Source organism: Mesoplodon mirus (assembly GCF_964341445.2).
Source record: "Mesoplodon mirus genome assembly, chromosome: X".
Classification (NCBI taxonomy): Eukaryota; Metazoa; Chordata; class Mammalia; order Artiodactyla; family Ziphiidae; genus Mesoplodon; species Mesoplodon mirus.
The window spans coordinates 64,735,678-64,763,490 of NC_138981.1; the positions used below are offsets into that span (position 1 = coordinate 64,735,678).

Below are 27,813 nucleotides of genomic sequence, written 5' to 3' on the forward strand. Positions count from 1 at the left end.
CAACCAACAAACGGTCAACAGGGAAAGAGATAGGTACAATAAGGGACTTCAACTAGATGATATATAAGATCCTTCCAACTCTAAAGCTCCATGATTCTACGATTGGTAATAATAATATAAAAAGTAACCACACCAAAACAGCTACTAAGTCCCTAGTCCCCAGAGAACATCCCTATGATCTTTAGAAAATACCACTGCCCATTTAGAAGAGAATTATGTTACCGAGTATTTTTCCATGTAAAGTGTTCTGACTCACTGAATCTATAGTAATTGTCTTATGGCTTGAAATTTTATATATATATATAAACTAATTCCACATCTCTGCTACAACTCCTGCAGTCTTCCTGCAACTTCCTGCATTCAGAAATGTAGTATTTTAATAGTGAAAAATATATTATGCTCTCATTACTATAGGATCACAGACTGTTAAAAAGTTGGGAATTCCCTGGCGGTCCAGTGGTTAGGACTCGGCGCTTTCACTGCCAAGGGCGTGGGTTCAATCCCTGGTTGGGGAACTAAGATCCCACAAAACCACGCAGCATGGCCCCCATCCCCCCCAAAAAAAACAGTGTTGTAAAGGAACTTCATTTCCACCTCAGACTCTTTGCAGTTTTACTGGCTATTCCTGTAACCCTCCTCCTTCACTTCATTAGGATCTCTGCTCAAAGATCACTTCCTAAAAGATGCTTTCCCTCTCTATTCTTCCTTAACATTTATTATCTGAAAGTACATATTTCTTATTTTATTTGATTAAAATCTCTCTCCCCCACCAGAATATAAGCTTCTTGAGGGAGAAATCTTGTTATTCTTGCTCATTGCTTTATCTCCAGCGCCTACAACCGTGCCTGGAACATAAAAGAATACATATTCTTGAATTAATGAATGCACAAGAACAGAATATCTTCATGTTCTTACCTGTAAAGTCTTACCAAGGCCCATGCAGTGGGCAAGAATGCATCCTGAACCTGGAGACTTCTTTGTTTTTTTTACAGACTCACAGCAGCAATCCCACATAAACTGAACACCTAAAAATGACAGCTTCGTTATGCTCAATTTAAAGGCTCAAGTTAAAAAAAAATCTTCCATCGGGACTTCCCTGGTGGCACAGTGGTTAAGACTCACACTCCTAATGCATGGGGCCCGGGTTTGATCCCTGGACAGGGAACTAGATCCCACGTGCATGCCACAACCAAAGTTCGCATGCCACAACTAAGAAGCCAAAGAGCCTCAACTAAGGAGCACGCCTGCCACAACTACGACTTGGCACAACCAAATAAATATATAAAATAAAATAAGATAAAATAAAATAAAATAAATCTTCCATCATAAACATATCAAAAACATAACCAAAACTTCTAAGAAACAGAATTTTTTAAAAAGAGAGATAAAAATCTCTTAAATGTGAATGAGATTTGTTTTACCCCCACACACACACACACTAAGGTTAACTAGAAAAAAATGTGAACACAAGCACACAAGAGGGTAACTTTCACTCCTCTAAGCTATCACAGCAGACCTTCTCCATTCCCTGGGATGGTCCAAAGAGACATATGAATAATCTAAAATAGAAACTTTATCCAAAGAGAGAATAGATTCCTATCAAATATACTTTCAGGTTTATTGAGTCAATCAGGAAAAAAAATCCAGGAGATAATTCATCATTTCTCCCTTTATTCAACATTAAAAACTGAACAACAAAGGGGCTTGCTACCTAAGGAGTAGGAACTATAGAACTTCCCTTATGAATTCATTCATATACACAGTCAAAACTGACTTACTGATTCCACTCTGACAAAGCAGAGGATAGGGATAATTTGGTATCTTTCCAAAACCAATGTAGGAGTATTATTAACAACATACTTGAAAAAGCATTTTTAACTAACTGTACCTCTCCATACCCCATAGCTGCCCTTAGCCAACCACTGCAGATTAGGTGAAATTCACTTGCTATATATACCCATTTGTGAGGGGCACACTTCCCCTTTCATAATACCCATTTTCTTTGCAATCGTCCAGTTTTGTTCTTCTTCATTTGCTTATGCACTCCATAAGGGCAGGGATCATATTTGTTTTGCTCACCAGTAGAAGTAACTCCAGTACTTAGCAGAATGTGAGGCACACAGGGGACACCAAATATTGGTAAAATTTAACTAAAAATGCTTTAATCATTTAATAGTTTCTTACCATCTACTTGATGGGGTTTCAATTTGATAACCATATTTCTATGAACCTGCACTAAAGGTTCTTTGGTTTCTTCATCTTCATCTAAAACCAACTTGGTTGTTATTGGACACTTAGTGGGTGAAGCATCTTCAATTTCTATCACCTACAAGAAAGACAATTATAGTTAAGCTCAAAGAAATCTTTCAAGCAATGGTGGAGTATGAGTCTTACTAAGGGAAATTTTGCAAAATACAGACACATCTACTTCCATACCATACATCCAATATTCTGGTTCAGTAAGACCAGGACAGATCACAGGTTTATATGTTTTCCAAAATCAAAAACCTCCACAAGACTTTGAATCACTGTGGTAATGTCGCTAATTTAGCTCATCAGTTCTCACCTTGAACATCTCAACATGTGTTAGGTAGAAATGTGACAAAAGTAGCACTCTAAATTAATCCATGGCACCACCATTAAAATTTGAATAGACACATGGCTCCCCAAAAGGGATTTTTCTATTCTTCTACAGGACATGTGAAAATGTGCAAGGGCACTTATGGTTATCACAATGACTGGTTAGGACTGATATTTAATGTAGGCAGAGGGGAAGGTAAATATAAATGTTCTACAATGTGAAAGACAGTCCCAAACAAGAACTGTCCCACCCAAGATTCCAGAAGACTCCCATTGAAAAACACAGTAAATATGTGTTGTGAAAGGGAAAAACTTTCAGAAACACTGATTTGAGAACCTCAGGCTTGAAAGCATGATAAGAACATATAATACCCTCTAAATGCAAAAGGGAAACAATTACCTCAAGTTTCTTATTTGAAAGAAAACTTAAATAGATATAAATACATATGAATACATGTATCTGTATATATTTTTTGCTTTCTTATCCCAATGTCTATCCATTGCGTAGTATACTCAAGAACTGTATAAGCTAGGTACAAGTGTTGCCATTTTACAAATGAAAAAAACAATGAGGGACTGAGAAGTTAAATAACTTACACAAGGTCATACAACTATTAAGTATCACAACACTAAGAATTATACCCAGAGGATTAGGCTCCAGAGTCCATGCTCTTAACCACTATGCATTACTACTTTAATAAATGAAATGAAACAGGTTTATGGTTCCATGACAATCAATAAAGATTCATGATTTTAAACTGTAGACATTGTGATGCTTAAGGATAAAATATTAGCCGGTATTCGTTTCCTTATTTAGAACTGTAACTAGAAATGAATGGATTATTTGATACTCACTACTGAAATTTTCAAACATAAACAAAAGTAAACAGTAGCATAATGAGCCCCGTTACCCATTATTCAACCTCAAAAATTATCAACTTCTGGCCAGTTCTGTTTCACTGACAGTCTCCCACCCGTTCTCCAACTCCTTTGATTCCATAAATGATTTTGAAGCAAACCCAAGCAAGCCTGTTATTTCATCTGTAAGTGTTTTAGAATGTCTCTTTAAAAGGACACTCTCTCTTTTTAAAATCATAACTACAGTACCATTATTGCATGTAAAAATATTAAATAAGTCACAAATTTGTAATAAAACACCTGGATAGATAATTCACTTATATAAAACCAAAATTATATACAAATTAAGATTAATACTAGGAGAAAGTGTGGTGTAGTATAAATAGCACAGGCCGTTTAGATCCCAGCTCCGTTTCAACAAGTTACTTAAACCCTCTTAGCTTCAGTTTCTCCATGTGCAAAGTAGGAAAGATTATAAACAACCCTCACGGGGTTGTTGCAGAGATTAAATAAGGCAAAGAATACAAAGTATTAGGCATAGACTAAGTATTCACTAAATTTTTATTGTGTTCTAGCTAGGATGTGTCCCAGCTTCATATTGCTGGGGCAAAGCCTTTAGCCAAAATGTAAAATTCTCTGAATGTCTTGTCCTATTTGCAAGGTGTGGTAGGCAGAATCCTAAAATGGCCTCCAAGATTCCCACCCTCTGGTATAATCCCATCCCCTTGAGTGTGACTGAGATATGTAACTATGATGAGATATCATTCCCATAATTGGGCCACTAATCAGCTGGGTTTGGTTTAATCAAAAGGGACATTCTCCTAGGTGAGCCAGACCTAATCAAGGTAAGCTCTTTAAAAGACCAAAGGGTAAGAGATGTTCTCTTCTGGTCTCCAAGACAAGCAAACTGACATACTGTGGAGAGAAGTCTCTAGTAGCTAAGGACCTCACTGCTACAATCACAAGGAACTGGATTCTGCCAATATGTGAGCTAGAAAACAACAAAGTCTTAGATGAAAATTGCAGCTCTGGCTAACATCTTAATTTCAGCTTGGTGAGACACTGAGCAGACGACCCAGTAGACCACGATCAGCTAAGCCACTCTCAAATTCCTGACTTATAGAACTGTGAGATAATAACTTTGTCTTGTTTTAAGCTAAGCTTGTGGTAATTTTTTAATGCACAGGAGTAAACTAATATACAAGGCTTTAAGAATTTTGAACCATATGTTCATAAGTGATATTTTAGCTATTAAGCACTATCTTCAGGATTGGAGATTAGTGAATCTTCATCCTGAATGGAGGAGAAGACAATTTATTAAAAAACTGTCTACTTATTAGTGACTAAGTGCATGTGTTTATGCAATTAAGGTACAATTTAATTAAAGTTTATATAACTAATAATAGTAATGAAATGGAGAATTTACGACAAATGATAAATTAAGCTATAGCAAAGAATAATAAATAAGGACATGAAATGTATCCCACATCTGAATTGAAAAAGGAAAAGAAAAAATGAAAACAAAACCATTTAAGCAACATACTGAAAAGGCTGAGCCCCATTTCTGCTGATGGAGATTCAGGATCACAATGCATGATGGAGTACTAGGGACCAAATTTACCCTCCTGCTGTAATCAATTAGGAAAGTAGACAAAATATACAAAACTAACGTTTTTGGACTTTGAATAACAGGCACCAGCAGGACACTGATACCTGAGAGAAGCAAAACCAACAAGGAGGGCCCTATTCCCCCTTGACTGCTGCCTGAAGGCACATTCCAGAATCGAGGGTATCCAAAGCAGAACACTGGAGTTGTGCTGAGCTGGGGAGACAGAGGTCAAGCTGAGATGGCTAGAAAAACTACAGAGAGAAACTACAGAGAGAAAAGGACTATACAAAAAGACCTCCAGAAATCAAAATGGGAGTCACTGTCTTAACTGAATATTAAAATGCACATGAGGAGTAAAATTCCACAAAGTCAGACAAAGTGTGACCAAGAAGTTGTGAGCTAAATAGTTCCCAATGATCATATAGATCTGGAAGGCATTCAATTTCAAACAAGGTAGAGCATACTCTTCATGCATAACACAGGGTATTCAGTAGAGACCAGAGAAAGGCCATCTTTAAAATGGTAGGACAGTTTTATGGTATTTTTACTTGTACTTACCCCACTACCTCCTAGTGAGGTGATGGTCTTATTCTTGAAGCAGAAGCAGCCTGGTTGACAGTTTCCTCCCTCAAACTAGAGGGAGCACAGCAGAAATTATTTGCAAATTATTGTATATATCTATTATAACCTGCCTGGGGATAACCAAAGGAATGACATAAAACTCTTATCATTGTTTCACCTAACTTGAAACTCTGATGGGAAAAAAACAGAAAAAAAATGCTTAAAAAAAAAGCTACAAGGCAACTATAAACCCACAGATGTCACGGCCAAGACATTATAGGTGGAGACATACAACTGACCACCTAAGGCCCAGAGACGAAGCTAGGATGAGACTCTTGGAATTTAGGACATTCAAAACCAGCAAAATAGACAGAAGAATTATAAAACCAAGTGTACACCCAGGTAAGAAACATGCTCAGAAAAGACCTTAAGTTTTAACCTCAAAGTGATCCTTTAGCTTCATTGCAAATCTAGTTAAGTACTGAAGGAGTGCCCCAGTACAGAGCCAATCTACAAAGACTGGAAAAGATCAGGCATTCAAGGAAATCTCTTTCAAAACATTAACAGAACATTAGTGAAAGGAAAAGAGCATTCAGTAATGATGCAAAACAATAAACAAACTTTGCAAAAATAAGTGGGGAGAGTCTCATATCAATCAGACTATGACAACTAAAGAAAAAAAATACAGCAAATCCTTGGGAAGGGAGAGAACTTAATTTCCAGAGTTACTGCATTATAATAGCCAAATGCCCAATATGCAATTTAAAAAAACCCACAAACCAAACAATGAAACAGGAAAACATGGCCCATTCAAAAAAACAAGACAACAGAAACCATCCCTGATAAGTCCCCAACAATGGACTTATTAGACAAAGACATTAAAGTAACTCTTAAAATATGTTCAAAAACCCAAAGGAAACTGTGGACAATCTAAAGGAAATCAGGAAAACAATGTAGACACAAAATGGGACTATCAACAAAGAAGTAGAAATTACAAAAAGGAGTCAAACAGAAAATCTGGAACTGCAAAAGGCAATAAATAAAATTAAAAATTCAAAAAGGATTCAGTTATGAGCAGGCAGAAAATTATCAAACATGAAGATGTCAACTGGAATTATCAAGTCTAAGGAGCAGAAAGAAAAAAGAATTGAGAAAACTGAGAGACCGAGGGACTTGTAGGACATCATCAAGCAGATCAATATATACATTATGAGAGTCTAAGAAGAAGAAAAATAGGGGCAGAAAGGTTCTTTGAGGAAATAATGGCCAAAGCTCCCCAAATTTGAGTAAAGACCAGGATCTACAAATCCAAGAAGCACAACAAACTTGAAGTGAGATAAACTAAGAGACCCAGACCAAGCACGTTATAATCAGAACTTCAAAGTACAAAGAAAGAGAGAATCTTGAAAGTAGAAAGAGAGAATTGACTTGTCACATACAGGGATCATAAATAACATTATCAGCTTATTTCTCATCAGAAACTTGAAGGCCAAAAGGCAGTGCAATAATATATTTTAAAGTATTGAAAGAAAACAACTGTCAGCTGAGAATTTTATATCAAACAAAAGTATCCTTCAAAATAGAGGGAGAAATCAAGACATTCCTAAACTGAGAGAGTTCATTAAAAATAGACCTACCCTACAAGAAATGCTAAAGGGAAGCCTCCAGGTTGAAATGAAAAAAATGCTATATAGTAACTCAAAGATGTATAAAGAACTAAAGATGTATGGAAAAGATACACAGTCAAATATAAAACCCAGTATTATTGTAATTTTGGTTTGTAACTCCAGGTTTACTTTCTATAGGATTTAAAAGACAAAACCGTAAAAAGTAATTATAAATATATGTTATTGGGGCATAAAATGTATAGAAACAAAATCTGTGACATGAATTATATACAGGGGGGAATGGGGCTGTAAAAGACTACGATTTATGTGCATGACTGAGGTCAAGTTCATTCAATTTAAACTACATCATTATGACTTTAGGATGTTATATGTAATCCCATGTTAACCACAAAGAAAATATCTACATATGATACACAAAAGAAAATGAGATGGGAATCAAAATGTGTCACTGCAAAAAATGAAATAAACCAAAAAAAGGGAAGCAATGGAGGAAATGATGAGCAAAAAAGCATTAAGACATAAAATATAGCATAATGGAGTAAGTAAATCCTTACTCATCAGTACTTACTTAAAATATAATGGATTAAACCCCCAATCAAAAGGCACAGAATGCTAAAATTGATTTAAAATGATCCAAATATTGGTTGTCTACAAAAGACTCACTTTAGATTAGAAGACACAAACAGGGCTTCCTTGGTGGCGCAGTGGTTGGGGGTCTGCCTGCCGACGCAGGGGACACGGGTTCGGGCCCTGGTCTGGGAGGATCCCGCATGCCGCGGAGCGGCTGGGCCCGTGAGCCACAACTGCTGAGCCTGCATGTCTGGAGCCTGTGCTCTGCGGCGGGAGAGGCCGCAACAGTGAGAGGCAAATGCACCGCAATGAAGAGTGGTCCCCACTTGCCATAACTGGAGAAAGCCCTCACGCAGAAACAAAGACCCAACACAGCCATAAATAAATAAATAAATAAATTTTTTTAAAAAGACACAAATAGGTTGAAAGTGAAAGAATGGTAAAAGATATTCCATGTAAACAGCAACTAAGAAGGCTGGGATGGCTATATAAACATCAGACAAATAGACTTTAAGTCAAAAACAATTACAAAAGGCAAAATATATATATATTAATAGATGAGTAAATTAATCAAAAAGATATAACAATCATAAACATAAATGCACCCAAAACAGAGTCCCACATTATATGAAGCAAACACTGACAGAATTGAAAGGAGAAATAGGCTGTTCTACAATAATAGTTTGGAGACATCACACCCTACTTTCAATAATGCATAGAACAAGCCAACTAAAGATCAACAGGGAAACACAGAACTTGAACAACCCTGTAAACCAATTAGCCCTAACACACAGAACACTCTGCTCAACAACAGCAGAGTACGAATTTTCCCAACTGCACATGGAACTTCTCAAGGACAGACTACATGTTAGGGCACAAAACAAGCCTTAATAAATTTTAGAAGATTAAAATCATAAAAATCAACTATACTTCAATTAAAAAAATAAATAAAATGAAAGGTTTTACTGACGTCTTAAAAAATAAGTAAATAAATAAAATCATAAAAAACTATCTTCTCCAATCACAGTGGAATGAAACTAGAAATCAATAACAAAAGGACAATGGGAAAAATGCAAATATGCATAAATTAAACAAGATACTCAAATAACCAATAGGCCAAATAAGAAACCACAAGGGACATTAGAAAATACCTTCAGACAAATTAAAATGAAAACACAAAATACTAAAACCTGTGGGATTCAGCAAATGAAGTGCTAAGTGGGGAATGTATAGTGGTAAACATACACATTAAAAAGGAAATAAGATCACAGATTGAGAACTTAACTTTACACCGTAAAGAAGTAGAAAAAGAGGAGCAAACTAAACCCAAGCTAGCAGGTGGAAGGAAATAATATGGATTAGAGCAGACAGAAATAAAACAGACACTAGAAAGAGAAAATCAACAAAATCAAAAGTTGGTTCTTTGAAATGAATAAAATTCACAAATCTTTAGTTAGAATGAGTACGACAAAAAGATAGAGGATTCAAATTATTAAAATCTGAAATAAAGGTGATGACATTACTAGCAATTTTACAGAAATAAAAATAATTATGAAAGAATACTATGAACAACTATACAACAAAATGGGTAACATAGATGAAATGGAAAAATCCCTAGAAACACAAACCACCAGATCAGACCCATGAAGAAAACAAAATCTGAACAGACTGCTAAACTAGTTAAGAACACTGAATCAGTAATCAAACTTCCAACAAAGAGAAAAGCCTAGGGCCAGATGGACTTCCCTGGTGAATTTTACCAAACATTTAAGAAATAATTAATGACAATTTTTCTGAAACTCTTCTAGAAAACTGAAGATGAGGGAATATTTTCTAATTCATTCAGTGAGACCAGCATTACCCTGATTCAAAATTCAGACAAATAAACTATATGAAAACTACAGATTCTCTATTAATATAGATTCAAAACTCCTCCACAAACTACCAGCAAACCAAATTCAACAGCATATTAACAGGATTATACAAAATGGCAAAGAAAGAAACTGTCATGACAAAGGATTTGGCAATGATGTCTTAAATAAAACATCAAAAGAACAGGCAATGCAAGAAAAAAATTGATAAATTGGACTTCATCAAAATTTCACACTTTTATGCAAAGTATACTTACCAATAGAATTAAAGATAATCCACAAAATGGGGGAATATATTTGCAAATTACATATATGATAAGAGACTGATATCCAGAATATATAAAGAACCCCTACAATACAACAATAACAAAAAAAAAGCACAATTTAAAAATGTGCAAAGGACTTGAATAGACATTTCTCCAAAAATATACAAATGGTCAATATGCATATGAAAAGATGATCAACATCATTAGTCATTAAGGAAATGCAAATCAAAACCATAATGAAATACCACTTCACAATCATTAGGTTGGCTATTACAAAAGGGGGGGAGGGGAAGAGAAGAAGGAAGAGAAAAGAAAGAAAAAGAAAATAAATATTGTAAAGATATAGAGAAATTGGAACCTGTATGCACTGCTGGTGGAAATATAAAATGGTGCAGCTGTTGTGGAAAACACTGTGGTTATTCCTCAAAAAATACATCAATAATTACCATATGTTCCACCATTCCACTTCTGTATATATACCCAGAAGACTGGAAAGCAGGAACTTGAAGAGATATTTGTATATCCATGTTCAAAGCACCATTATTCACAGAAGCCAAAAAGTGGAAGACACCTAAGTATCCATCAACGGATAAATGAATAAACAAAATGTTGTATATGCATAGAATATACTGTCCATCCTTAAAAACAAATTAAATTCTGATAGTTGATATAACATGAATGAATCTTCAAAACATTCTGCCATGTGAAATAAGACAGACAGAAAAGGACAAATACTGAATGATTCCACTCATATGAGGTACCTAGAATAGCCAAATTCATAGAGACAGAAAGTAGAAGAGAGGTTACAAGAGACTAGGGAGAAGAGGGAATGGGAATTTATTGTTAAATGGGTACACAGTTTCTGTTTAGGATAATGAAAAAGTCATGAAAAAGGATGGTGATGATGGTTACACAACATGTATTTCACTGAACTGTGTACTTAAAAATAGTTAAAATAGTAAGAAATTTTTAAAAAGAACCCAAAGAAGCACAAACAAAAGAAGTCATGCCAATATGTAACAGGATACTCCAATTTAGTGAAAACGTTGGAACAACCTAACTGTACCTCAAAAGAAGACTTGGGGAGGGGAGGATTGACAGTGGTACATCCATTCAACAGATAAGCTGTTTCACAGTTAAGAGCAGACACAACCTAGGGAGGACAGAACACTCTCGAAACATTAAGTAAAAGGAAAAAAGGCAAGCTGAAGAAAACCACAAAAATACATACAGTAGATGGGTGCATTCCATGGTATGTCAAAAGCAAATGTACACTTAAGATTGGTATATTTCACTCAAAATAAATTTTACATAAAAAGAAAAATTTTAAATAAATATGAATTCTAGCTAATGACATGCAAGCTAAAGCATTAAGGTTAAGTGAAATGATGTCTGCAATTGACACTGAAATGCATAAAAAATATAATGATGGATAGAGAAATTAGTAGATAAATAGGAATGTAACAAACCAAGTATAGTAAAATGTTAACAGAAAATCTAGGACCTGAGTTTATGGGAAATCACTGTGAAATTCTGTAAACCTTGCAGTACGTTGGAACTTTTTATAGTAAAATGCTTGAAAAGAAAGATGGTGTGACTATACTATTATCACATAGAGTAGATTTCAGATGGTGAAAAATCACCAGAGGTAAAAGGGGACATTACTCATTGATAATGGGTCAATTCACAAGAAAGGCATAACAATCTTACATGTACATGTACCTAATAACAAACTATAAGCAAAAAACTGAGAAGTGCAATGAGAAAATGACAAATCGACAATTATAGCTAGAGACCTCAACACTGCTCTCTCAATATGAGACAAAATATCATTAAGGATAAACAGGACCTGGGACTTCCCTGGTGGTCCAGTGGATAAGACTCCACGCTCCCAATGCAGCGGGCCCGGGCTCGACCCCTGGTCGGGGAAATAGATCCCACATGCATGCCACAACTAAGAGTTCGTCTGCTGCAACTAAGACTCTGCATACCGTAACTAAGAAGTCCACATGCTGCAAATTAAGAGTCCGCGTGTTGCAATTAAGACTCCATATGCTGCAACTAAAAAAAAAAAAAAGATCCCACATGCCACAACTGAGACCTGGCGCAGCCTAAATAAACATTTTTTTAAGTGTTAACTTAAAAAAAAAACAAAAGGATATACAGGACCTGAATGTAATAAACCATCATAACCTAATTGAAATTTATAGAATATTTCACCCCACAACAGCAGAATATATACATGGAACGTTCAAAAAGATACATCATTTTCTGGGTCATAAGAAATATAGAAATGATCTGAACAGAGTAAAAGGAAAACACAAAACATCAAAATTCATACACTGCAGCATTTAAAACAGTATGCAGAGTGGGGAACTTTATACCTTTAAATGTATATATTAAAAAAGGAGCAAGATCCAAAATTCACCTTAAGTAGCTGGTAAAAAAAGCAAATTAAACCTGAAGAAAGAGTGATAACATAAAAGTAGAATGGAAACCAATGAATTAGAAAAAGGTGAAACCAATGAATTAGAAAAAGTTGAAAACAATAGAGGAAATTAAATCCAAAGCTGGTATTTTTGAAAAGATAGTAAAATTGCTAAACCTCTAGAGAGACTAATCAAGAAAAAAAAAGACAAATTATCAATAACACAAATGAAAGATGAGATATCATGACAGTGCCTACAAAAACAAAAAATAAGGGAATACTGTGAACAAATTTACATCAATAAATTAGACTACATAAATGAAATGGAGAAATTCCTTAAAGACAAAATTTACCAAAACAGACCTAAGTAGAAACAGATAAGTCTAAATAGTCCTACATTTATTAAAGTAACTGAATCTGTTTAAAATTTTCTAAAAACTCAGAAAACATCAGACCAATAGCTTCACTGGAGAATTCTATCAAACATTTAAGAATGAAATAATATCTATCTTACAAACATTCTTTTAAGAAGACAGAGGAGGGCTTCCCTGGTGGTGCAGTGGTTGAGATTCTGCCTGCTGATGCAGGGGACACGGGTTTGTGCCCTGGTCCAGGAAGATCCCACATGCCACGGAGTGGCTAGGCCCGTGAGCCATGGCTGCTGAGCCTGCGCGTCCGGAGCCTGTGCTCCGCAACGGGAGAGGCCACAACAGTGAGAGGTCCGTGTACCGCAAAAAAAAAAAAAAAAAAAAAAAAAAAAAACAGAAGAGATAGAGCACTTCCCTACTCATTTTACATGAGAACAGTATTACTGTGATAGCAAAAACAGAAAGATATTACAAGAAAAGGAATTTACAAACCAACATGTCTCCTTAACAGTGAGGTAAAACTCCTGTTGAAACAATATAGCAAAAGAAATACAACAATATATAAAAAGAGTAATATACCATGACCAAGCAAGGCTTATTCTAGCAATGCAAGACTAATTTTCTAGATCACCATATACATTAAAAAGCATTTGACAGCTTCCCTGGTGGTACAGTGGTTATGAATCCACCTGCCAATGCAGGGGACACAGGTTAAGCCCTGGTCTGGGAAGATCCCACATGCTGCAGAGCAACTAAGCCCATGGGCCACAATTACTGAGCCTGCGCTCTAGGGCCTGTGAGCCACAACTACTGAGCCTGCGTGCCCTAGACCCCGCTCTGCAACAAGAGAAGCCACCGCAATGAGAAGCCCGCACACAGCAATGAAGAGTAGCCCCCGCTCGCTGCAACTAGAGAAAGCCTGCGCACAGCAACGAAGACCCAACACAGCCAAAAAAAAAGAAAGAAAGAAATTTATAAAAAGAAAAGCATTTGAAAAAATTAACTATCCTTTTATAATTTAAAAACAGAAATGAACAATAAATTTGAAAGAAATTAATAAAATGGTTTCTGTGTATAGACAACATGACTGAATATGTAGAAAATCCTCAGGAGTCTACAAAAAAAGCTACCTGAACTCGTAAGAGAATTTGGCAAGGTCACAGAACACAAGGTCTTTAAATCACTTGAAATTTCATTTACCATGACATCAGAAAATATAAATTACTTAGGGATAAATTTAGCAAAATATGTGCTAGGTTTGTATAATGAAAAGCATAAAACATTGCTAAGAGAAATAAAAGGAGCACTACATAAATGGAGAAATATACTATATTTATGCAACAGTAAACAAAATATTGTTAAGATGTCACTAATCTAAATATCCAACACAATCCCAATAAAAGTTCCAGGAAGATTCTTGTTAAAAATTGACAGGGCTTCCCTGGTGGCGCAGTGGTTGAGAGTCCGCCTGCCGATGCAGGGGACACAGGTTCGTGCCCCGGTCCGGGAGGATCCCACATGCCGCGGAGCGGCTGGGCCCGTGAGCCATGGCTGCTGAGCCTGCGCGTCCGGAGCCTGTGCTCCGCAAAGGGAGAGGCCACAACAGTGAGAGGCCCGCGTACCGCAAAAAAAAAAAAAAAACCAAAAAAAAAAAAAAATTGACAATAGGATACTAAACAATATGCAAATAATTGAGTAGAGCCAAAACAACTCTAAAAAAGTAGAACAGGGCTTCCATGGTGGAACAGTGGTTAAGAATCCGCCTGCCAAGGCAGGGGACACGGGTTCGAGCCCTGGTCCAGGAAGATCCCACATGCTGCAGAGCAACTAAGCCCATGCACCACAACTACTGAGCCTGTGCTCTAGAGCCCGTGAGCCACGACTACTGAGCCCATGTGCCACAACTACTGAAGCCCGCACGCCTAGAGCCCCTGCTCCGCAATGAGAGAAGCCACCACAATGAGAAGCCCGCACACTGCAACGAAGAGTAGCCCCCGTTCACCGCAACTAGAGAAAGCCCACGCGCAGCAATGAAGACCCAACGCAGCCATAAATAAATACATAAATAAAAGTTTTAAAAAATAAATTAAAAAGTGGGACAAAATTGTAGAACTTACAGTATCTGATTTCAAGACTTACTATAAGGTTACAGTAATCAAGACAGTGTGGTATTAGCTTAAGGATAAACATAAAAATAAGTATCCAAATTCAACACAGTATGTAGTGAGACTTTCTTAGGATCCTGATTCACACCAACTATTTTCAAAACCACTATTATGTTTGTGAGGAAAATGAAATTATTTTGAATTTTAACTGGATATTTGATGATATTATGGAATTATTGTTAAAGTTTAAGTGTAATAATGGCACTGTGGTAATGTTTAAAATGTCCTTATCTTTCAACAATATATTCTGAACTATATATAAGCAAAATGATATGATTTCCGAGACTTCTCCAAAATAATCTGAAGGCAAAAGAATAGATTAAACAAAACTGGCCATGTGCTAGTAACTGTTGGAGCTGGGTAATGGATACATGGAGATTTATAACACTATTCCTTCTGCCTGTACCTGTGCTTAAAATTTTTTACAAGAAAAAGTTTATTCAAAAAATTGAAATGTTTTATGGATTTAAGCAATAACCTCTTAACATTTTTCTACTCCAAATAAAACACAATCACTCTGGTGATCAAGAATCTCAACTCTTTCCTGTACCTAATTCATATAACCTAATGAAGATTTATAAGTTGCATAAAATATTGCTAATAGGAAAAAGTAACTGTAACTAAAAATCTGTGGTTGATTACAACATCCTATTCTTGAAATACTGAAGTATATCTATGAATCTATGAAGGTCATATTTAAAAAAAATCATAAATAAAAATTGGTTTACCTCTCTCAATTTCTCTCGCTCACGTTCCCGCTCAGCAATACGCTTTCGCCTCTCTTCCTCTTCCTTAAGAGCATTTTGTGTTTCTGTTCTTAGTTTATCATCTTTAAGAATCTTTCGAATTTTCTTTCTGCCTTTTCCAGGAGACTTGGAATCATCATTTTCATCTTCTTCTTCTTCGTCGTCTTCATCTTCTTCTTTATCATCTTCTTCAGAATTACTCTATGGAATTTAAATGATCAAAGGTTAATACTATAAAGTTTTCTAATTTGTCCACTTGATATTCCAATTAACATACCAAGAAAAGGTGGAAGAAATGTGCTGAAAAGCTTCAGAATTATACTTTGTAATATAAGAGTATTAAAAAACAACCCTAAAAAGGGGACAAAGGACTGAACAGACATTTCTCCAAAGGAGACATAGAAATGTCCAATAAGCACATAAAAAGATATTCAACATCACTTGTCATTAGGGAAATTTAAATCAAAACCACAAATGAGATACTAACTCACACCCATTAGGATGGCTATTAAAAAAAACAGAAAATAAAAAGTGTTGGTGAGGATGTAGAAAAACTGGAAGGCTGGTGCATTGGGAAAACAGTGTGGCAGTTCCTCAAAAAGTTAAACACAAAATTACCATATGATCCAGCAATTCCACTTCTCAGATTATAACCGAAACAATTAAAAGCAGGGACTCGCCCGCATTCACAGCAGCATATTCAAAATAGCCAAAGGTAGAAACAACCCAAACATCCATCAACAGATGAATGGATAAACACAAAGTGATATACACATACAATGGAATACTATCCAGCCTTAAAAAGAAAGGAAATTCTGACACATGCTACAACGTGGATGAACTGTGGAAACATTATGTCAATGAAAGAAGCCAGACAGAAAAGGACAAATACTGTGTGATTCCATTTGTATGAGATACCTAAAACAGGCAAATTCATAGACACAGAAATTAGAATTAGATGTTATGAGGGGCTGCAGATAGGTGGGAATCGGAGTTACCATTTAAGGGGTACAGAGTTCCCAATTATGAATGTAATTAAGGCCACTGAATTGCATGTTAGAAATGGTTAAAAGGTTCATTAAAAAAATGAACTCCCCCCAAAAGAGAATAGGATTGACAAAACATTACAGAGAACTTGTACTCCAAATAATTCTGCTTATATATTATACAAGAAACTTAAATTGACTGACTTCACTGGTAAAAGAAATTTAATCACATGAGTCATTATGTTTTATGTCTTCAGACAGAATACTTCACATCAAGTCTATAGCCCTAAGAATGTAAATAATGAATTAGAACAGCTTAAAACTTCCATTAGATTCAGTTAAGGAAAAGAAAAAAATTGGTAATATATCAAAGTTAATACTTCTGCATATTTATACATTCAGTAAGTCAATTCTTCCACAAAATTTAAAATGTAAATAAATGAGTAGAATTTAACTAATGAATGGAATGCAGAAGATGTAATAACATATTTACTATGGTCTACTGTACCAGTTATAATTCCAAGCGCACACAGTAAATCTCATTATTTACTACCTTGTTTTCACTGGATGAATCTTCTTGAACCTTGATGCGTCGCCTTTTCTTTTTCTGTTTATAACTTCGCTGATTTTCTTCCAACTCTGCTTTCTTTGCAGACCTAAAGGATATTTAAAATACAAAATAAAATACTTCATGATGAATTTCCTTAAGTAAATTATGAACTATTTTAGAACTGCTTTACCTGTGTGTACATTCCTAAAAAAGATAAAGGAAAAAACAAAGAGCCAAAAAAAAAAACTTCACTAGGTTCAAAAAGGAGAACCCTTAATTTGAAATCCAGTGATCAAAACAATAAAGATTAAAAAAATCAAACAGATATCCAATCGACATTTTAAGTTATTCAAGGGGAAGGTTTACCATATGATTAATAAGATGGATGGAGGGCCTTTAGAAATATAAATGGCCAATATACACATGAAAAATATTCACCATCTCTTTAAATTAAAAAAAAAACAGATTACAAAACTTAGATATGATTTTCTTCATATCAGCTCACACAAATTAAAACAAAAACAGTAACAACAATTTGTGGTGAGAAATGTATTTTTGCGCTTAGGAACTGGTATACAAAGTTACATTAATAAAGACAGTATGTTCCTGGCATAAAGGATAGACATGCAGATCGATGGAAGAGAAATGAGAGTCCAGAAATAAAACTTTAGGTTTATGGCCAGTTGATTTTCCACAAGGGGGTCAAGACAATGCAATACGGAAAACAGTCTTTTCACAAACGGTGCTCAGACAACTGGATATCTACATGCGAAAGGATGAATCTGGACCCCTATCTTACACCATATAGAAAAATTAACTCAAAATGGATTGTAGTTCCCCTAAGATATACGTTGTAGTTAATAGACTGCTCACTGTTTTATTGTTGAAAGAGTGAGGAAATGGCTATTTACATATTCTGCTGGGGGAAGAAAAATATTGACTTCTATAAGACAGTGTGAACATACATATGAAAAGTCCTAAAATTGCAAAACTTTAACCCAACAATGTCACTTTTAGAAATTTACTCTAGGATTTAGGTAGGAGGGAAGAGACAAGATGGCAGAGTAGAAGGACTTGAGCTCACCTCCTCTCACAGAAACATCAAAATCACAGCTAACTGCTGAACAGCCATCAACAAGAAAAACTGGAAACCACCAAAAAAGATGTTCTACATCCAAAGACAAAGAAGCCACAACTGAGAGAGAGGAGGGGTGCTTTCGCCACACAATCAAATCCCATACTGGCTGGGAGGGCGACTGGCAAACAGGAAAATAATTATATCACAGAGGTTCTCTGATAGGAGTGAGACTTCTGAGCTCCACATCAAGCTCACCAGCCTGGGGATCTGACATCAGTAGGAGAAGACCCCAGAGCATTTGGCTTTGAAGGCCAGCGGGGCATGAGAGCAGGAGCTCCACTGGACTGGGGGAAACAGAGACTTCACTCTTGCAGGGCACGCACAAGGTTTCATGTGCACTGGGCCACAGGGCAAAGCAGTGACTCCATAGGAGACTGGATCAGATGAACCTGTGGGTCTTGGAGGGTTGCCTGGGGAGGTGGAGGTCAGCTATGGCTCACTGTGGGGGGCAAGGACACTGGTGGTGGAGGCCCCAAGGAATATTCATCAGCAAGGTCTCTCCCAGAGGTCACTGTTTTGGCAACAAGACCTGGCCCCACCCAACAGCCTGCAGGTTCCAGGGCTAGGATGCCTCAGGCCAAACAAACAACAGAGTGGGAACACAGCCCCACCCATCAGCAGATAGGCTGCCTAAAGTCCCGCTGAGCCCACAGCTAAACACACCACTTGACATGGCCCTGCCCATCAGAGGGACAAGACCCAGCTCCACCCACCAGTGGGCAGGCACCAGTCCCTTCCAACAGGAAGCCTGCACAAGTCCCTGGATCAACCTCACCCACCAAAGAGCAGACACCAGAAGCAAGACAAGCTACAATCTTGCAGTCTGCTGAACAGAGAACACAAACACAGATAGAGAAAATGAGATGGCAGAGAAACATGTTCCAGATGAAGGAACAAGATAAAACCCCAGAAGAACAACTAAGTGAAGTGGAGATAGGCAATCTGCCTGAAAAATAATTCAGAGTTAATGATAGTAAGGATGATCCAAGATCTCAGAAAAAGAATGGAGGCACAGATTGAGAAGATACAAGAAATAAGTTTAACAAAAAGCTAGGAGATTTAAAGACCGAGCAAACAGAGATGAACAACACAATAAGTGAAATGAAAAATACACTAGAAGTAATCAATAGCAGAATAAGGACTTCCCTGGTGGTGCAATGGTTAAGAATCCGCCTGCCAATGCAGGGGACACGGGTTCAAGCCCTGGTCTGGGAAGATCCCACATGCCGCGGAGCAACTAAGCCCATGTGCCACAACTACTGAGCCTACACTCTAGAGCCCACGAGCCACAGCTACTGAGCCCACACGCTGCAACTACTGAAGCCCACACACCTAGAGCCCATGCTCCGCAATGAGAGAAGTCACTGCAATAAGAAGGCCAAGAACCACAACAAAGAGTAGCCCCCATTCACCGCAACTAGAGAAAGCCCGCATGCAGCAACGAAGACCCAACACAGCCAAAAATAAATAAATAAATATATATATTTTTAAAAATAGCAGAATACATAAGGCAGAAGAATGAATAAGTAAGCTGGAAGACAGCTTCCTGTAAATCACTGCTACAGAACAAAATGAAGATAAAAGAGTGAAAAGAAAGGAGGACAGTCTCAGAGACCTTGGGGAAAACATTAAATGCACCAAATTTCAAATTATAGGGGGCCCAGAAGGAGAAGAGAGAGAAAGGGCCTGAGAAAATATTTGAAGAGATAAGAGTTGAAAATTCCCCTAATGTGGGAAAGGAAACACTCAAGTCCAGGAAGTGCAGAGAGTCCAACACAGGATAAACCCAAGGAGGAACATGCTGAGACACATATTAATCAAATTGACAAAAATTAAAGACAAAGAGAAAATATTAAAGGCAACAAGGGAAAAGCAACAAAAAACACACAAGGGAATCCCCATAATGTTATCAGCTGATTTTTCAGCAGTAATGCTGCAGGTCAGAAGGGAGTGGCATGATATATTTAAAGTAATGAAAGGGTAAAACCTACAACCAAGAATACTTTACCCAGCAAGGCTCTCATTCAGATTCAACAGAGAAATCAAAAGCTTTACACACAAGCAAAAGTTAAGGGAATTCAATACAACAAAACCCACCTTTATGGAAATGTGAATTGGTACAGCCACTATGGAGAACAGTATGGAGGTTCCTTCAAAAACTAAAAATAGAACTACCATATGACCCAGCAATCCCACTACTGGGCATATACCCTGAGAAAACCATAATTCAAAGAGAGTCATGTACCAAAATGTTCATTGCAGCTCGATTTACAATAGCCCGGAGATGGAAACAACCTAAGTGTCCATCATCAGATGAATGGATAAAGAAGATGGGGCACATATATACAATGGAATATTACTCAGCCATAAAAAGAAACGAAATTGAGCTATTTGTAATGAGGTGGATAGACCTAGAGTCTGTCATACAGAGTGAAGTAAGTCAGAAAGAGAAAGACAAATACCGTATGCTAACACATATATATGGAATTTAAGAAAAAAAAATGTCATGAAGAACCTAGGGGTAAGACAGGGATAAAGACAAAGACCTACTAGAGAATGGACTTGAGGATATGGGGAGGGGGAAGGGTAAGCTGTGACAAAGCAAGAGAGAGGCATGAACATATATACACTACCAAACGTAATGTAGATAGCTAGTGGGAAGAAGCCACATAGCACAAGGAGATCACCTTGGTGCTTTGTGACCACCTGGAGGGGTGGGATAGGGAGGGTGGGAGGGAGGGAGATACAAGAGGTAAGAGATATGGGAACATATGTATATGTATAACTGATTCACTTTGTTATAAAGCAGAAACTAACACACCATTGTAAAGCAATTATACTCCAATAAACATGTCAAAAAAAAAAACGCCTTTATAACAAATGCTAAAGGAACTTTTCTAGGCAGAAAAGACCACAACTAGAAACAAGAAAATTATGAATGGAAGAGCTCACTGGTAAAGGCAAACATACAGTGAGGGTAGGAAGTCAACCACTCACAAATATGATGTCAAAATCAGCAATCGTGAGAAGAGTACAAATGCAGGATATTGGAAATGCTCTGGAAATTAAGAGACCAGCAACTTAAAACAATCTTGTATATATATGGACTGCTATATCAAAACCTCATGGTAACTGCAAATCAAAAATCTACAATAGATACACACAAAAAAAAGAAAAAGCAATCCAAACACAACACTAAAGAGGGTCATCAAATCACAAGAGAGACTGATAAAAGAAATCAAAAATGACAAAAATAGATGGAAATATATACCATGTTCTTGGATTGGAAGAATCAATATTGTCAAAATGATTGTAGTACCCAAGGCAATCTACAGATTCAAGTCAATCCCTATCAAATTACCAATGTCATTTTTCACAGAACTAGAACAAAAAATTTTTTAAACTTGTATGGAGACACAAAAAGACCCTGAATAGCCAAAGCAATCCTGAGGAAAAAAAAAAAAAAAACGAAGCTGGAGGATTCAGGCTCTGTGACGTCAGACTATACTACAAATCTAGAGTAATCAAAACACCATGGTACTGGCACACAAACAGAAATATTGATCATTTGAACAGGACAGAAAGCCCAGAAATAAACCCATGCACCTATGGTCAATTATTCTACAACAAAGGAGGCAAAAATATACAATGGAGAAAAGACCATCTCTTCAATAAGTGGTGCTGGGAAAACCGGACAGTTACATGTAAAAGAATGAAATTACAACATTCTATAACACCGTACACAAAAATAAACTCAAAATGGATTAAATACCTAAATGTAAGATCAGATACTATAAAACACTTAGAGAAAAACATAGGCAGAACACTCTTCAACATAACTTGCAGCAATATCTTTTCAGATCCACCTCCTAGAATAATGAAAATAAAACCAAAATAAACAAATGGGATCTAAGTAAACCTAAAAGCTTTTGCATAATGAAGGAAACCACAAACAAAAGGAGAAGATAACCCACAGAATGAGAGAAAATATTTGCAAACAATGTGACCGACAAGGAATTAAACTCCAAAATATACAAATAGCTCATGCAGCTCAATAAAAACACCAAAAAATCCCAATCAAAAATATGGGCAGGGGCCTCCCTGGTGGCGCAGTGGTTGAGAGTCCGCCTGCCGATGCAGGGGATACGGGTTCGTGCCCCGGTCTGGGAGGATCCCATATGCCGCGGAGCGGCTGGGCCCGTGAGCCATGGCCGCTGGGCCTGCGCATCCGGAGCCTGTGCTCCGCAACGGGAGAGGCCACAACAGTGAGAGGCCCGCATACCGCAAAAAAAAAAAAAAAAAAAAAAAAAATGGGCAGAAGATCTAAATAGACATTTTTCCAAAGAAGTCATACAGATGTCCAGAAAGCACATGAAAAGATGCTCATCATCGCTAATTAGAGAAATGCAAATCAAAACTACAATGAGGTACCACCTCACACTATTCAGAATGGCCATCATTAAAAAGTCCACAAATAATAAATGCTGGAGTGGGTGTGCAGAAAAGGGAACCCTCTTACACTGTTGGTGGGAATGTAAATTGGTGCAGCCACTATGGAAAACAGTACGGAGTGTCCTCAAAAAACTAAAATTAGAGTTACCATATAATCTAGCAATTCCATTCCTGGGCATATACCCAGACAAAACTATAATTCGAAACAATACATGCACCCCTATGTTCCTAGCAGCACTTTTTACCATAGCCAAGACACGGAAACAACCTAAAATGTCCATCTACAGATGAATGGATAAAGATGTGGTGTGTGTGTACACACACACACACACACACAGAGAGACACACAGAGACACACAGTGGAATATTACTCAGTCATCAAAAAAGTGAAATAATGCCATTTGCAGCAACTTGGATGGACCTAGAGATTACCATACTAAGCAAAGTAAGTCAGAAAGAGAAAGACAAATACCATATGATATCCCTTATATGTGGAATCTAGAATAGGACACAAATGAACATATCTATGAAACAGAAACAGACTCACAGACGTAGAGAACAGATTTGTGGCTGCCAAGGGGGAGTGAGGGGGTGAAGGAGGGAAGGACTGGGAGTTTGCGATTAGCAGACACAAACTATTATATATAGGATGGATAAACAACAAGGTCCTACTTGAACTATATTCAAGTTCCACAGGGAACTATATTCAATATCCTGTGATAAACCATAATGGAAAATAATACAAAAAAGAATATAAATATGGATAACTGAATTACTTTGCTATATAGCAGAAATTAACACAACATTGTAAATCAACTATACTTCAATAAAGTATTTTTTAAAAAAGGAATAAAGTACTGAAACAAGCTACAGCCCTGGATAAACACTGAAAACATTATGCTAACTGAGAAAATCCATTCATAAAAAAGACACATATTTACGAATCTATTCATATGAAATGTTCAGAATAAGTAAATCCATACACAAATAGATTAGTTTTTGCCAGGGGATGAGAAGCAGGAAAAATGGGAAATGACAGCTAAGGGGTACAGGATTTCTTTCTGGGATGATGGAAATGTTCTGAAATTAGATAGTGGTAGTAGATGCACAACTTTGTGAATATTCTAAAAATCCCTGAATTCTACTCTTTAAAATAGTGAATTTTGTGTTATGTGAATTCCATCTCAGTGCTTTAAAATTCTCATTGTATCCTATTGTTATTTTATATTTCCCTGAAGTACAGTATTTTACTATACTCCAGGCACAACCTGGTATTAATCTAAAACAACCTCAAATGTTTTAAAATTTACAAGTGCAAACAGCTATGTAGATATACATATACACACTCACACAAACACAAACTGATAAGTTGATAGAAGTATCATATTATTCTGGAGGAAATAAAAAATTTCTTAGAACAGTTATTATTATCTAAAATACTATGCTAAGAAGGAAGCATAATTTTAAATAACTTGTAATCTAGATCAGTAGCTATGTATATTGAGAGAACAAACACATCTTTTTTTTTTTTTTTTTTTTTGCGGTATGCGGGCCTCTCACCGCTGTGGCCTCTCCCGTTGCGGAGCACAGGCTCCGGACGCACAGGCTCAGTGGCCATGGCTCATGGGCCCAGCCGCTCTGCGGCATGTGGGATCCTCCCGGACTGGGGCACGAACCCGCGTCCCCTGCATCGGCAGGCAGACTCCCAACCACTGCGCCACCAGGGAAGCCCACAAACACATCTTAATTACTATAATACTAGTAGTACTACAAAGAGCAATAATTAGCATTCATGGAGCACTTACTAACTACCAAATAGGCACTATTATAAGTCCTTTACATGCACCATCTCATTTAATGCCCACAATAATCAATAAGGTAAATAATAATGTAATCCCCCATTTTACAGATCAGCAAACTGAAGCACAGAGTATTCATACAAACAGGAAGTAGTAAAGCCAGGAGTTAGAGTGCAGTAGTTTGTCTACAGAGCCTCTTACCTACTACAACTTCTCACCACAACAACGAAAAGTTACAGTTAAGAGTGTTTTTGCACACTGAAAGTCCACCTAATTTAGCACATACAATTCAAGTATATATAGTATGTTTATACATACTATTTTTAAATTAATAATTTTAATAATTAGTTTCAAATCAAAATGTTAAATATCTTACTTTATTAGTAACAACAAACTTTCTACAAATAATTTGAAGCATGGTTATTCAGATTAATTCCTAAAATTTTAGAAAATACTATATATTTACCGTGTTCTCGGCCGTTGTTCATCTTCAGATTCACTAACTTCTTCACTAACTCCTGATTCCTGAAAATCAGAATCTTCAGAATCTTCACTGCTCACTTGAATAAAAATATATATTAAAAGTTATTAAATACTTCCCAATAGAAATGCAATTTGTCAATAACTTCACATTAAAACTTAGAGTATTATGAGAATAATATCTGTAGTACATATTATGTCATATAGATTAGACCAGTTAATGACACAAATGGTATTTATAAAAAATTCAAGTGAAATCCAACTATGGTTATAAAATTATGATTCTACATTATAATATATGTATTAATTGTATATGAATTGACAAAATGAGAAATTGCCTGTCAATAAAAGAATTCTGGTTATTTAAAACAAGCAAAGTAGGCTGGCCAAGGTGGAATAAGGGTGATTACAGACCCTCTGCCATATGACAACTAAAAACTACAGACAGAATACATAAAATAACAACCTAAGAACTGTGAAAAGGAAACAAGAGCAGACAGACTAGGGACTGAAATCAAAACCTGAATAATGATCCCCATAAAATTGTGGAGGGATGTGAATGTCATGTGTTTTATTTTTTCCTCCTTTCTTTCCTGGTTTTGACAGGAAGGCTGGCTGAATTCCAAAACTATGCAGAGGGTGCTGACAGCAAAACTCTGGGAGGACTGCATTTCTAGCCACAGCACTGGGAAAAGGAGCAGAGCTCTGCATATCACAAGAATATAAGGTGAATCCCCAATTTTATTTTTTCTCTCCAAAATTTTATTTTTCTGTACCAAAACTGCCACTAAGACACAGGCATCTGAAACCCCAGGAGAATACCCATATCTTTCTGGCCAGAGGAAGCCAGGCAGGGAAAATATAAGATGAGCCTGGACTATCTTGTGGTGCCAGAAAGTAAAGCAGTGCTCAAAAAATGATGGGGATATATTCAAAGGACACAGGATCCAACTTGAGAAGCTCCCAATAAGCAAAGCTACAACAATCCGAGCAACAAAATGAACAAATGGATTATAACTCATAGAATAAAATAAATATCTATCTATAAGTCCATATTAATATAAGCAATGCAATAAATAAATAAACAGGGGGAAACAACTCTTCCTAGAAGTAATGAAAGAAACTGAAAATCACCACTTAAACATACATCACAGTAAAAACTGCTCAGGCAGTTAGATGCTAAAATTAGTGGGCATGAGTATGATGAGAAACAGGATATTTGCATTGTCTCAAAGTATCTTCCCACAAGATATTAAATATGAACAGAAAAATAGTTTTTTTTTACAGTGGAAAAATCCAGCAGACACCAACTTAAGCAACTTAAATCAGGTTAGCATTACCAGTAATAAGACATATTGTCATTATACACCCTTGGTACGATACACTGAGAAAGATTCAATATCACTTTTGTAGTACTGTTGTCAAAATGCCTAATAACCTAAATCTAACCATGAGAAAACACTAGACAAATACATATAGATGGACAGTCTAGAAAATAACTGATAATAGACTTCAAAAGCATCAAGGTCACGAAAGACAAGACAAAGGAACTGTCACAGATTGGAGTAGATTAAGGAGACAACTGAATGCAATGTGGGATCCTAGAATGGATTCCAAAGTGGTAAAAGAACATCAGTGGGAAAACTAATGATAACCAAATAAAATCTATAGTTTACATCAGAGGTCAGAGGTCTGACGGTAAATATTTTCAACTTTGTAGGCTATATGGTCTCTGCTGCAACCACTCATCTCTACTCAACTCTGCCATTGTAAACACATGAAAGCAGTAACTGAATAAGTATAACAGTGCCCCCCAATAAACCTTTACTTATAAAAAAAAAAAGGCAGAAGGTCAGATTTAGCCTACAGGTGTAGTCTGTCAAACCCTGGTTGAACTAATAGTATTGCATCAATGTTAATTTCCTGGTTTTGATTATTGTGCTGTAATAAGTATAAGGTATTAAATTAGGGAAGCTGGGTGAAGGGTATATAGGAACTCCACACTATTTTTCTGACATTTCTATAAATTTAAATTATTTCAAAATAAAATATTTTTTAGAATATCATGAGCTGACCTCAGAATCAAAGGTCTATTCTATCTAAAAAAAAACATAGGCAAGCATAAATAATATAAAGACTTGCTATGGGAGAAGAGGGGAATGAGGAATTATTGTTTAGTGAGTTTCAGCTTGGGATGATGAAAGAATTCTGGAGACAGAATTCTGGAGACAGATAGTGTTAATGGTTGCACAACAACGTGAATATATTAATGCCACTGAATTACTTCAAAAACTTAAAAATGGTTAAAATTTTATGTTATGTATATTTTACCAGAATAAAAAAAAACAATAGTAAAAAAGAACTGCTAAGCAACTGGGAATTTGGGAGAACACAGGTGTCCACATGCACGCACAAACTTATCCTGTAATTAAATACAATTTTAAGTCTAGTATTCATTTTTCATCAAACATTTTATTTTGAAAATTTTCAAACCCACCAAAAGTTTTAAAGAATTTTTGAATGTATCCCTTCTCCTAAATTCACTTACTGTTAAGTTTAGCACATTTGCTTTATCTCTCCCTAAACATATACACACCCTTTTTTGCACTGAACCATTTGAAATTAAGTGCTGATATCATGACAGTTAACCCTTAAGCATAAGGACACTGTCCTACATAACTTAGTGCCATTCATTATAATGCATGAGAAAAATAACAGCAATTTTAATATCATCTACTATAAAGGCAATCAATAACTA

The 27,813-nt window shown here is 36.4% G+C and overlaps 1 protein-coding gene across 7 annotated transcripts in view; it reads right to left on the reverse strand.

The window, feature by feature from the left end:
- Nucleotides 1-27,813, reverse strand: part of ATRX (ATRX chromatin remodeler) — a 234,116-nt gene that overhangs the window by 103,973 nt on the left and 102,330 nt on the right. For all 7 annotated transcript variants that reach the window (XM_082610811.1, XM_082610808.1, XM_082610806.1 and 4 more), the window contains 5 exons: nt 25,042-25,135; nt 17,190-17,292; nt 15,633-15,851; nt 2,185-2,326; nt 916-1,025 (listed from right to left, as the gene is read on the reverse strand). In XM_082610811.1, the coding sequence (XP_082466937.1) occupies nt 916-1,025; nt 2,185-2,326; nt 15,633-15,851; nt 17,190-17,292; nt 25,042-25,135 (668 nt within the window). The remainder of the gene's footprint in view (nt 1-915; nt 1,026-2,184; nt 2,327-15,632; nt 15,852-17,189; nt 17,293-25,041; nt 25,136-27,813) is intronic.